The sequence below is a fragment of the Hemitrygon akajei genome, chromosome 12 (genome assembly GCF_048418815.1).
Source record: "Hemitrygon akajei chromosome 12, sHemAka1.3, whole genome shotgun sequence".
NCBI classification, from domain to species: domain Eukaryota; kingdom Metazoa; phylum Chordata; class Chondrichthyes; order Myliobatiformes; family Dasyatidae; genus Hemitrygon; species Hemitrygon akajei.
The window spans coordinates 99,308,074-99,321,304 of record NC_133135.1 but is presented as its reverse complement, the minus strand read 5'-3'; the positions used below and the strand labels follow the sequence as shown (position 1 = coordinate 99,321,304).

Below are 13,231 nucleotides of genomic sequence, written 5' to 3'. Positions count from 1 at the left end.
CGAGTTCCTGGGTGTCAACATCTCTGAAGCCCAACATATTGATACAATTATGAAGAAGACTGCCAGCAACTTCATTAGAAGCTTGAGGAGTTTTGGTATGTCACCAAATAATCTTAGCAAATTTCTCAGATATACCATGGAGAGCATTCCAACTGGTTGCATAAACGTACAGTACAGAGAGGTCACTGCACAGGACCGGAAAAAGCTGCAGAGTTGTAAGCAGCTAGTCTCCATCATGGGCACTAGCCTCTCCACTACGAGGACATCTTGAAAAGGTCAGACATCAAAAAAGCAGTATCTATCATTAAGGACACCCCCTCACCCCACCCACATATGCAGTCTTCCCATTACTACCATCAGAGGGGTACAGGAGCCTGAAGACACACACTCAATGTTTTAGCTCTTTTCCCTCCGGCATCAGATTTCTGAATGGATATTGAACCCACGACTACCTTACTATTTTTGCTGTCTTTTTGCATGACTTTACTTAACTCAGTGGCCACTTTATTAGGTACACCAGCTCATTGTGCAACGTGGCAGCAATTCAATGCATAAAAGCATGCAGACATTGTCAGAAGGTTCAATTGTTGTTCAGACCAAACATCAGAATAAAGAAATGTGATCCAAGTGACTGTGACCGTAGAATGATTATTGGTGCCAGATGGAGTGTTTTGAGCATCTCAGAAACTGTTGATCTCCTGGGATTTCTACAAACACCAGTCTTAAGAGTTTACAGAGAATGGCGTACAAAACAAAAAAACATCCATTGAGTGCCAGTTCTGTGAACGTAAACATCTTATTAATGAGAGTTCAGAGGAGAAAGGCCAGACTGATTCAAGCTGACAGTAAGGCAGTAGTAACTCAAATAATCACACATTACAACGGTAGTGTGCAGAAGAGCATCACTGAACACACATCGAACCTTGAAATGGATGGCTACAGCTGAAGACCATGAATATACAGTACACTCAGTGCTGCTTTATTAGGTACAGGTGTTCCCCCTTTTCGAACGTTCGCTTAATGACAACTCGCTGTTACGAAAGACCTACATTAGTACATGTTTTCGCTAACCAAAGAGGATTTTCGCTTTTACGATAAAAAGACGCCCGCTTTATACATGTGTTTACCCCGAGAAAGACTACAATGACTGTGTAAGCTTGTGCGGGCAGTTGTTTGCGCATGCATGTATGTGTGTACGTGCTGATTTTTTTCTCTAAATCAACTTTGGCTCGCTGTCTTTCCGATTTTGATAAGTGAAACTACGCCATACAATATTTCTACTTTATATAGGGTGTGTATTTATCATATCATTCCTGTTTTTACGATATGTTAGTGTTATTTTAGGTTTTATGTGTTACTTGGTATGATTTGGTAGGTTATTTTTTGGGTCTGGGAATGCTCAAAAATTTTCCAAAAAAATGTTTAATGGTAATTGCTTCTTCACTTTACGACATTTCTGTTTACAAACGGTTTCATAGGAACGCTCTACCTTCAGATTGCGGGGGAAACCTGTACCTAATAATGTCGCCACTGAATGTACATTTCTTATTGCAACTTCTAGTGTATTTTATGTATAGTTACATGAAAAAGTTTGTGAACCCTTTGTAATTAACTGGTTCTCTGCATTAATTTCTGATAAAATGGGGCCTGATCTTCATCTAAGTCATGAAAATAGACAAATACAATCCACCTAAGCTAATATCACACAAACAATTGTTACCACTTCTTGTCAATGCTGAGTACACCATTTCAACAATCACAGTATAGATTCAAAAATGCATGTGCACCTCTGGAGTAATGCCTTCCACAAAAGCTATTTGGAGTCAGGTGTTCCCATCAATGAGATGAGATTGGAAGTGTAGGTTCAAGAGATGCCCTGCCCTATATAAAAAAAAGACACATAAAGTCAGGTTCCTGACTTAAAGTCAGGTTCCTTTGCTATTCCAAAGAAAGATCTGTTCATGTGCACCATGCCTCAATCAAGACAACTTTCTGAGGACCTTAGATGAATTGTAGAGATGCATGAAGCTGGAGAAGGCTACAAAGGCATTTTTAAGACCTTAAGTGTTCATTAGTCCATAAGAGAAACTGTCTACAAGAGGAAACTCAGTACTGTTGCTACTCTCCCTACGAGTGGGCATCCTGCAAACATCACACCAAGGGCACAATGTGGAATGCTTAAGCGGGTGAAAAAGAACCCAAGGGTAACAGCAAAAGACTTGCAGAAATCTCTAGAACTTGCTAAAGTCTCTGTTCATGTGTCCACTATAAGAAAAACACTAGAAAGACACCACAGAGGAAACCACTGTTCTCCAAAAGAAAAATATTGCCGCACATCTCAAATTTGCAAAAAACTACCTGGATGTGCCACGACACTTCTGGGACAATGTTCTGCGGACAAATGAGACAAAATTTGAACTTTTTGGCAGAAATGCACACCGCTATGCTTGGAGGAAAAAGGGCACTGCACACCAACACCAAAACCTCAACCTAGCTGTGAAACATGGTGAAAGGAGCATCATGGTTTAGGGTTGCTTCGCTGCTTCAGGGCCTGAACAGCTTGCACTCATTTGTGGGAAAAATGAATTTAAAATTGTATCACAACATTTTACAAGAAAATGCCAGGGTAGCGGTCTGTCACCTGAAGTTGGATAATGCAACAAGACATTGATCCAAAACAGCATAGCCTCTGTTTTTCATCATACGTCACCTTTCCACTCAGTTTTGTCTTAACTGGTATCAAGTAGGCTGACACCATGGCCAAGAAAGTTCACCAGCATCTCCACTTCTTCAGGAGCCTGAACACATTCATCCTGCCAGCTTTAACCCATCCAACAATTTTTATCGATGCATCACAGTAAGTAACCTATCCTGACATATCACGACTTGTATACGTTTTCCAGTTTTTCAGAACCACACCAGAATCTAGTGATTCTTGAGAGATTATTACTAATGCCTCCACAATCTCTTCAGCCATCTCTTACAGAACCCTGGAGTGCAAACCATCTGGTCCACGTGACTGCTGGCTTTTAAAAACTTCTCAATCCTCTAACTTCCCACTAATCTTTGCTCTATTATATGCCCTCTCTTTGGCTTTTATGTTGGCTTTGACTTCTCTATTAGCCATGGTTGTGTCATCTTGCCTTCAGAATACATCTTCCTCTTTGAGATGTATACATCCTGTGCTTTCTAAATTGCTTACAGAAATTCAAGCCATTGCTGCCCTGCCATCATCACTGCCAGTGTTCTCTTCCAATAAATTCTGCCCAACTCCTCTCTCATGACTCTGGAATTCCCTTTACTCCGCTGTAATACTGACTTTGTTTTCCTTCTCAAGTTTCAAGGTGAATTCGATGATATTATGATCACTTGCCCCAAGGGGTTTTTTTTACCTTGAGCTCTCTAATCAATTCCAGTTCATTGCACAACACCGAATCCAGAATAGCTGATCCCCTGGTGGGCTGAACCACAAGCTGCTCTAAAAATCCATCTCGTAGGCATTCTAGAAATTACTCTTCTTGGAATCCAGCATCAACCTGATCTTCCCAATCTTCCTGTATATTGAAATCCCCATGACTATTGTAACATTGCCCTTTTGGCAAGCACTTTGTACCTCCCATTGTAATTTGTAGACCACATCCTTACCAGACCTGACCCTTGGAGGTTTGCACCAACTCCAAATGGGGTCTTTTTACTCTTGCAGTCCCTTAGCTCTATCCACAATGATTCAATAATTTCTGACCCCATGTCACCTCTTTCTAATGATTTGATTTCATTGTTTACCAATAGAGCAACGCTGCCCCCTCTGTCTTCCTGTTCAAGTTTCTGTCAAGTTTTACGTCTCTTTGCCTAGCCAGCCATCACTGAACTCGGTTTCAGTTTATAAGTTGCTGTGCAGTGCAAGGAATATCCAATCAGAGGAATAAACAAACCTCTCAGTTCTCATTATATTTCCCCTCAACACGGGTGAAGCTCCTCTCCCTCAGATCCATTCAATGTTATATCTGGTAAGGTGGAGAGATTTAAAATGTTTGGAAGCAAAGACAGTATGAACTGCTGATGCTCAGTTCCCAAGTGCATTCCTACAAAGAAACTGAATGGATTGTGCAATAAAGCAACAAATGTATCACAATGGAGTTTCTTAAATTGACATGGAGGTCATTACAGATCTATAGATAAAAAGCTCAAGAATTAAAGCAGAACTTACGCTGAAACTATTTCTTCTCCAATCACAAATTTAGCATATGATACCGCCTTGCGATGTCCTTTAAAGACCATGATGGGCTGTTTTGTATTCCGCAAATCATAATAATGGACACAATGATCTGTGAAAACACAACTTTTGACTTTAAAAATGGAGTACATTCAGCAAGGTCCTATTCACAATAGTCTTTTTTAATATCTATAATTGAATGTATAGAGTAACCCACAAAATTTGAGATCAGTATTATGACATATAAAGTTTATAAATTGCAAGAGATAATGTCCATTCAGTGACCCTAATGGTAATGCAAAAAAACTTCATTTTCTGACTAAGGACAAACTTCCCTCATTATTCCTGTATTGTATCAATAACAAAAAAAAATCAATCATGGAACCCCAATCAGGCACTGAGTTTCAAACTACAGCCAGCTCTAGGTAAAAATATTCTTCCCCAGCTTTGCATACTTTGGATTTATGCAAAAATTCCTATGAAACTATGCCATTCATTATTTTGCATCCTTCTATCAGGTTCCTCTGTTCCCAAACAACCCCAACTCTTCCTCCATTGCTGAAATGATCCATCGCAGAACACATCCTGAAAAATCATTCCTGTATTCTCTAGTACAATCATGATCTTCCTCATAGGACAAATGCACCCAAAATATTCCAGCTGTTTTTAAACACTGCAAACCAATGTTTAATAAATTTGTATGACATCTTCTCTGTTCTTACAGTACGTATATTCTATGGCCTGGTGAGTGACGCCAAAATACATAATTAGTAAATTGGTTTATTATTGTCACATGCACTGAGTGCAGTGGAAAAGCTTAGTTTTGCATGCCAACTCTACAGGTAAATCCATCACATCAGTACATTAAGGTAACACACAGGAAAAGCAATTAAGATTGCCAAAGTTAAACACAAGAGATTCTGCAGATACTGGAAATCATGAGCAACACACACAGCTGGAAAATTATGGAGAAATGGCCATCAAAATTAACAAATAATTTGCATCAGTCTTCACTGTGGAAGACACCAGCAAAATGCCAGAAATTCAAGAATGTCAGTGTGCTGGAGTGTTAATAAGAAGGTGCTTGGGAAATTTATAAGTCTGAAGGTAGACAAATTACCTGGACCAGATGAACTAAATCCCAGGATTCTGAAAGAAATAGCTAGAGATTGTGGAGGCATTAGTAGTGATCTTTCAAGAATCACTAGATTCTGGAATGGTTCCTGAGAACTGTAAATATCATTCCACTCTTTCAGAAGGAAGGAAGGCAAAAGACAGTAAATTATACGTCAGCCTGACTTTAGTGGTTAGGAAGACGTTCAGTATCAGAATCAGATTTAATATCATTGGCAAATGTCAAATATGTTGTTATGCGGCAGCATTACACTGCAATACATAATAATAAAAACTGAATTACAGTTAAATTAATTAAGTATGGCAAAAAAAATAGTGAGGTGGTGTTCATGAGTTCAATGCCCACTTCAATAGCTGAGGTTCCTGTACCTCTTTCCCTGATGGAATCAATGAGAAGAGGGCATGTCCTGGATGATGGGGATCCTTAATGATGGACGTTACCTTTTTGAAGCATCGGTCCTTGAAATGTCCTGGATGCTGGGTAGGCTAGTGCCAATTATGGAGCTGACTGAGTTGGAGTCCAATCTCTAGGAAGAGGTTTCAGGGTCCTAGTAACTTCCTTGAAAAACTCTACAAGATTGGTTAGACATGACCTACCACGCATGAAGCCATGCTGACTCTCTCTAAACAGTCCACGCTTATCCAAATACTTATATATCTGGTCCCTTAGAATATCTTCCAATAACATTCCCACTACTGATGTCAGGCTCAGCCGATAGTTTCCTGGTTTATGTTTAGAGTGTTTCTTGAACAGAAGAACTTTGCCTATCTTCCAATCCTCTGGTACCTCACCTGTTGCTAAGGATGATTTAAATATCTCTGCTAGGGCCCTGGCAATTTCTGCACTTGTCTCCCCAGGGTCTGAGGGAACACATTGTCATGCCCTGGGGATTTATCCATCCTAATTTGCCTCAGGACTGCAAACATCTTGTCCTCTGTAATCTGTATAGGGTCCATGAAGTTGATGCTGCTTTGCCTCACTTCTATAGTCTGTATCTGTCTAGCAGTATGGTGGAAGTCGCAGGAGTTGGGGGTCATGAAGTGTGTGATGTTACCATTACTAGAGAGAGGTTTCTTGGGGAACTCAAAGGTCTAAAAGGTAGATAAGTCAGCTGGACCAGAGCTCTGCACAGTGCAGAGTTCTGAAAGAGGTGGTTAAGAGATCATGGAGGCATTAGTAATGATGTTTCAAGAATCACTAGATTCTGGAATGGGTCCAGAAGACTGAAAAATTGAAAATACCACTCCACTCCTCATGACGGGAGAGAGGCAGAAGAAAGGAAATTACAGGCCAGTTAGTCTGACCTCAGTGGTTGGGAAGATGTTGAAGCTGATTGTTAAGAAAGACATCTCAGGGTACTTGGAGGCATATGATAAAATAGGCCATAGTCAGCATGGTTTCCTCAAGGGAAAATCTTGCTTGACAAATCTGTTAGAACTCTGAAAAAATAACAAGCAGTATAGACAAAAGAGTATCGTCTGATGTTATGTACTTGGATTTTCAGAAGACCTTTGACAAGATGCCACACTTGAGTGTGCTTTAAAAGCTACAAAGCCATGGTATTACAAGAAAGATTCTACCATGGATAAAGCAATAACTGATTGGCAGGAGGCAAAGAATGGGAATAAAGGGAGCCTTTTCTGGTTGGCTGTCAGTAACTAGTGGTGTTCCACAGGGGTCTGTGTTGGGACTAATTCTTTCTACATCATCTGTCAATGATTTGGATGATGGAAATGATGGCCTTGTTACAAAGTTTGCTGACGTTACGAAGATAGATGGAGGGGCAAGTAGTTGTGAGGAAATGAGGCTACTGAAGGACTTAGACAAAAAGAACGGGCAAAGAAGTAGCAGATGGAAAACAGAGTCAGGAAGTCAAGCACTTTGGTGGAAGAAATGAAAGTTGACTATTTTCTTAATGGAGAAAAAATACAAAAATTTGAGGTGCAAAGGGACTTGGGAGTCCTTGTACAGGATTCCCTAAAGTTAATTTGCAGGTTGAGCCTGCGGTGAGGAAGGCAAATACAATATTAGCATTCATTTCAAGAGGGCTAGAATATAAAGGCAAGAGTGCAATGTTGAGACTTTATAAAGCACTGGTGACACCTGACTTGGAGCATTGTGAGCAGTTTTGGGCCCCTTATCTTGGAAAGGATGTGTTGAAACTTGATAGAGTTCAAAGGAGGGTTATGAAAATGATTCCAGGATTAAATGGTTTGTCATAAGAGCAGTTCTGGGCCTGTATTCACTGGAATTTAGAAGAATGAGGGGTGACCTCATTGAAACCTATCAAATGGTGAAAGGCCTGATAGAGTGGGCATGGAAAGGATGTTTCCTATGGTGGGAGAGTCTAAGACCAGAGGACAGAGTCTCAAATTAGAGGGGTGTCCTTTTAGAACAGAGATGAGGAATTTCTTTAGCCAGAGAGTGGTGAATCTGTGGAATTCTTTGCCACTGGCAGCTGTGAAGGCTAAGTCTTCATGTACATTTAAGGCAGAGGTTGATAGATTCTCAATTAGTCAGGGCATGAAGGGATATTGGGGGGGGGGATGCAGAAGATCGGGGCTGAGGGGAAAAGTGGATCAGGCATGATGAAATGGTGGAGTAGACTGGATAGGCCAAATGGTCTAATTCTACAACTTTATCTTATGGTCTTAAAACTAATAGAATTGTGGCCACTAATGCTTGCTATCTCATTCCCTCAGTGGAGGCCCAGTGCTGATCCCCCCTACTAGCTTTCTTGAATAGATTTAACACATTCCTTCCAGTCCAAGCCCTTTACAGTATGAGTGACCAGTAAATATTAAGGAAGTTTAAAATATCCCAATTATTCTTACATCTCTCAGTGATTATACTACTTATCTCCTCCTGTAATTCTTGCAGACTAGTGGAGGGCTTCTAATTCATTCTCAACAAAATGATAGTTGATGGAAATAGACTTGCAGGACCACAGAGGAGAGAAAGAGAGAGGAACTAGCTGAACTCTGCTACAGCTAGCATGGATATAATGCCTTTCAAATGAGATTGTGAAAATTTTCAGCTCAAGTTCACTTGATACAACACAGAGAATGGTGGGGGCACGGGTGCTGCAACAAAAATGTTCCAATTTCTGTGGCAATAAAACTGTAGTATTAGCTTTCAATTCCATGTCAATCTTGTTACATATTTTAGAAGTTTAAAAGTGGTACTCCACACAGCTGGACAAATCTAAATTCATGCAATCTCTCCAAAAAGAAAACACTACACACCAGGTAATAGATAACAGACATTTCAGAGGATGTTACCTGCACATCCAAAGGCCAAGTGGTACCTAGACGTTGGGCTGAACTTAACACAGCAAACATTGGCCTTTGCTTCAATGCTCGCCACAGAGTTGTCCAAGTTTGTGGACCACAATTTCACTGAAAATAAACCAAATGAATTAATAAAAACCATAAAATCATACAACACAAAAAAAACAGGAAATTTATCATTAGAGAAATTCTGGATGAAACCAGTATACAAGCCTTGATTAAGAAGGATATTTTGCTATGCTAAAAAGTGAAGTGCATGACTGCACTTGCTGCCTGTTAAATTTTACAGAAAAGGACAGCTTCAAAAATAATGGAGCAACTTTTCTTCCCATGTCTGTTTGAAGAACTGATCTTCTCAACTCTACTTTGCCTCTTTTCCCAAAAAGCTTGGAGGTCTGCAGATATCCAGCAATCAAACAACTTGGAAGTTTCATAGTTACCATTAATGAGATTAAACACTCAGTGGTCACATATTAGGTACAGGAATGGAATCCCACGTGGTCTTCTGTAGCCCATCCACTTCATGGTTTAGTGTCAAGTCAAGTCAAGTCAACTTTTATTGTCATTTCAACCATAACTGCTGGTACAGTGCATAGTAAAAATGAGTCAACGTTTTTCAGGACCATGGTTTACATGACACAATACAAAAACTAGACTGAACTACGTAATAAAAAAAACAGAGAAAGCTATACTTGACTACAGACCTACACTGGACTGTATAAAGTGCACAAAAACAGTACCGACATTACAATGAATAATAAACAGGACAGTAGGGCAAGGTGTCAGTCCAGGCTTCGGGTATTGAGGAGTCTGATAGCTTGGGGGGAAGAAACTGTTATATAGTCTGGTCGTAAGAGTCCAAATGCTTTGGAGCCTTTTCCCAGATGGCAGGAGGGAGAAGAGATTGTATGACGGGTGCATGGGGTCCTTCATAATGCTGTTTGCTTTGCGGATGCAGCGTGTAGTGTAAATGTCCGTGATGGCAGGAAGAGAGACCCCGATGATCTTCTCAGCTGACCTCACTATCCGCTGCAAGGTCTTGCGATCCCAGATGGTACAATTTCCGAACCAGGCAGTGATGCAGTTGCTCAGGACGCTCTCAATACAACCCCTGTAGAATGTGATGAGGATGGGGGGTGGGAGAAGGACTTTCCTCAGCCTTCACAAAAAGCAGAGACGCTGCTGGGCGTTCTTTGCTATGGAGCTGGTGTTGAGGGACCAGGTGAGATTCTCCGTCAGGTGAACACCAAGAAATTTGGTGCTCTTTACGATCTCTACCGAGGAGCCATCGATGTTCAGTGGGGAGTGGTCGCTCCATGCCCTCCTGAAGTCAACAACCATCTCTTTTGTTTTGTTCACATTAAGAAACAGGTTGTTGGCTCTGCACCAGTCCGTTAGCCGCTGCACCTCCTCTCCGTAAGCTGAGTCGTCATTCTTGCTGATGAGACCCACCACGGTGGTGTCATCGGCGAACTTGATGATATGGTTTGAGCTGTGTGTTGCAGCACAATCGTGGGTCAGCAGAGTGAACAGCAGTGGACTGAGCACGCAACCCTGGGGAGCCCCTGTGCTCAGTGTGATGGTGTTGGAGATGCTGCTCTCGATCCGGACTGACTGAGATCTCCCAGTCAGGAAATTTAGGATCCGGTTGCAGAGGGAGATGTTCAGGCCCAATAGGTTCAGCTTTCCAATCAGTTTCTGAGGGATGATTGTGTTGAATGCTGAACTAAAGTCTATGAACAGCATCCGAACGTATGTGTCTTTTTTGTCCAGGTGGATTAGGGCCAGGTGGAGGGTGGTGGCAATGGTGTCATCTGTTGAGCGGTTGGGACGGTACGCAAACTGCAGGGGATCCAGTGAGAGGGGCAGCAGGGTCTTGATATGCCTCATGACGAGCCTCTCTAAACACTTCATGATGATGGATGTAAGTGCAACGGGACGGTAGTCATTTAGGCAGGACACTGAAGACTTCTTTGGCACGGGGACGATGGTGGCGGCCTTGAAGCACGTTGGAATGGTGGCGCTGCTCAGGGAGATGTTGAAGATGTCAGTGAGAACATCTGCTAGCTGGTCTGCACATCCTCTGAGCACTCTACCAGGGATGTTGTCTGGTCCAGCAGCCTTCTGTGGGTTGACCCTGCACAGGGTTCTTCTCACTTCGGCCATGGAAAGACACAGCACCTGGTCATTCGCAGGAGGGGTGGACTTTCTCGCCTCCATGTTATTTTCTGCCTCAAACTGGGCGTAGAAGTTATTCAGCGCATTTGGGAGTGAGGCATCACCTGTCAGGTGATGTTGTCTTGTAATTGGTGATGTCCTGGATGTCCTTCCACATGCGCCGCGTGTCACCGCTGTCCTGGAAGTAACTGTGGATTAGCTGGGCTTGTGCATGCTTTGCCCTTCTGATGGCTTGGGACAGTTTGGCCCTTGCTGTTGTTAAAGCTGCCTTGTCGCCTGCTCTGAAGTCGGAGTTGCGGAACCTCAGCAGCGCACGCACCTCTGCAGTCATCCATGGCTTCTGGTTGGCACGTATAGTGATAGTCTTGGACAGAGTAACATCATCAATGCACTTGCTGATGTAGCTGGTCACTGATGCTGTGTACTCCTCTTAGTTGGTAGAGTCGCCATCGGTTGCAACCTCCCTGAACATGTGCCAGTCAGTGTTCTCAAAGCCGTCTTAAAGAGCAGAGATGGGTCCTGCTGGCCAGGTTTTCACCTGCTTCTGAACTGGTCTGGAGCGCCTGATGAGCAGTCTGTATGCTGGGATTAGCATAACAGAGATGTGGTCTGAGTATCTGAGGTGGGGGCAGGGCTCTGCCTGGTACGCGTCGGGAATGTTTGTGTAAACCAGGTTCAATGTGTTCTCCCCCCTCATTGCAAAGTCCACACATACTGATGGAATTTGGGGAGCACTGACTTAAGGTTCGCGTGGTTAAAATCACCGGCGACAATAAACAGACCATCAGGGTGTGCGTTCTGCAGTTCACTAACAGCCCCATACAGTTCCTTAGCATTAGCGCTGGGGGGGAATGTAGACACCGAATACAAGGACAGAGGTGAATTCCCGTGGCAAATAAAATGGTCTGCATCGAACTGCCACAAACTCCACTAACGATGAGCAGTGTCTGGAAACCAGCACAGAGTTCTTACACTATTCCGTGTCGATATAAACACAGACACCGCCACCGCGGACCTGACCGGAGACAGCTGTATCTCTGTCCGAACGAAACAAAGCTAGCCCATCTAGCTGGATGTCACCGTCCGAAATCCCATCAGTGAGCCATGTCTCTGTGAAGACATACGCGCAGCAAACTCTGTACTCCCGCCGAGTATTATGTTGGAGTCGGATGTAGTCCATTTTATTGTCCAGGGAGCGGACATTGGAGAGCAGAATGGACAGGAGAGCCGGCCAGCTAGGGTTTGTTTTTAGCCTGGCACGCACCCCTGCCCGTTTGCCTCGCTTCTGCTTCCTCGCACATCGCTTCCGACGTCTCCATCTCCAGCTCCCAGCATCAGGCAAGTCCAAGGATTGTAGGCTCATTGCCCTCAGCAAGCCAACGTCGCATAATTCAGCCAGCAGATCTTTGTGGAGGTTTGTTTTTGGGCGATCTCTGTATTGTAGTAGTATCTGGCGATGGTAGATAGCCGCTCTGTTATCCATGTGACGTAATCGAAAATTGTGTTATCAAACTTAAAATAGAAAATTAAGTTAAAGTAACACCAGGTCTGAGAGGCCGCTGCTGCCGTGCCGCGCCACCTCATGGGAATTGACTTGTACTTTCAGAGATGCTCTTCTGCACATCACTGTTGTAACGTTGCAATGTCAGCTTTTCTGTCAGCTGAACCAGTTTGGCCATTCTCCTCTGACCTCCCTCATAACAAGGCATTTTCACTCACAGAACAGCTGCTGGCTGGATATATATTGTTTTGTTTTTCCACACCATTCCCTGTAAACTCTAGAGACTGTTGTATATGAAAATCCCAGGAGACAAGCAGTTTCTGAGAGACTCAAACCACCGCATCTGGTACCAACAATCATTCCAAGGTCGAAGTCACTTGGGTCACGTTCTTCCCCATTCTGATGTTTGGTCTGAACAATAAATTAACCGCGACCATGTCAGCATGCTTTTTTGTATTGAGTTGCTGCCTCATGGCTAATTAGATAATTGTATTAATGAGTAGGTGTATAGGTGTACCTAATAAAGTGGCCATTGAGTGTAAATTGCCATTCGAGCATAAACTGCCATTCATTAAGATTGCGCGGATATTCCATTTAAACACCATTTTCTCATCTTATGACCTTTTCCCTTAGTTTTCTATTATCTAAAAATATTTCAGTTTTGAATGAAATTAAAAACTGAGCTTCCACAGACCTCTGTGGCAGAGAATTCCAACAATTCACTATTCACAAAGTGAAGAAATTGATTATCATTTTAGTGCTAAGGGAAAATCTTCCCACCCCCCCCATGAGACCCTTAACAATAATGTATATTCTTGTAAACGGTGGAGGACCAAGGCCTAGCCTTTTCAAACTTTCCTCACAACAGTGTTCTCAGTATCTCAATTGGGTTTACTACTATGCTGTCGCAAAAG

At 42.6% G+C, this 13,231-nt stretch overlaps 1 protein-coding gene across 4 annotated transcripts in view; it reads right to left on the bottom strand.

Moving 5' to 3' along the window:
- The window catches only part of cop1 (COP1 E3 ubiquitin ligase), a 158,671-nt gene that overhangs the window by 14,110 nt on the left and 131,330 nt on the right, over nt 1-13,231 (bottom strand). For all 4 annotated transcript variants that reach the window (XM_073063745.1, XM_073063746.1, XM_073063747.1 and 1 more), the window contains 2 exons: nt 8,630-8,746; nt 4,208-4,325 (listed from right to left, as the gene is read on the bottom strand). In XM_073063745.1, coding sequence (XP_072919846.1) covers nt 4,208-4,325; nt 8,630-8,746 — 235 coding nt within the window. The remainder of the gene's footprint in view (nt 1-4,207; nt 4,326-8,629; nt 8,747-13,231) is intronic.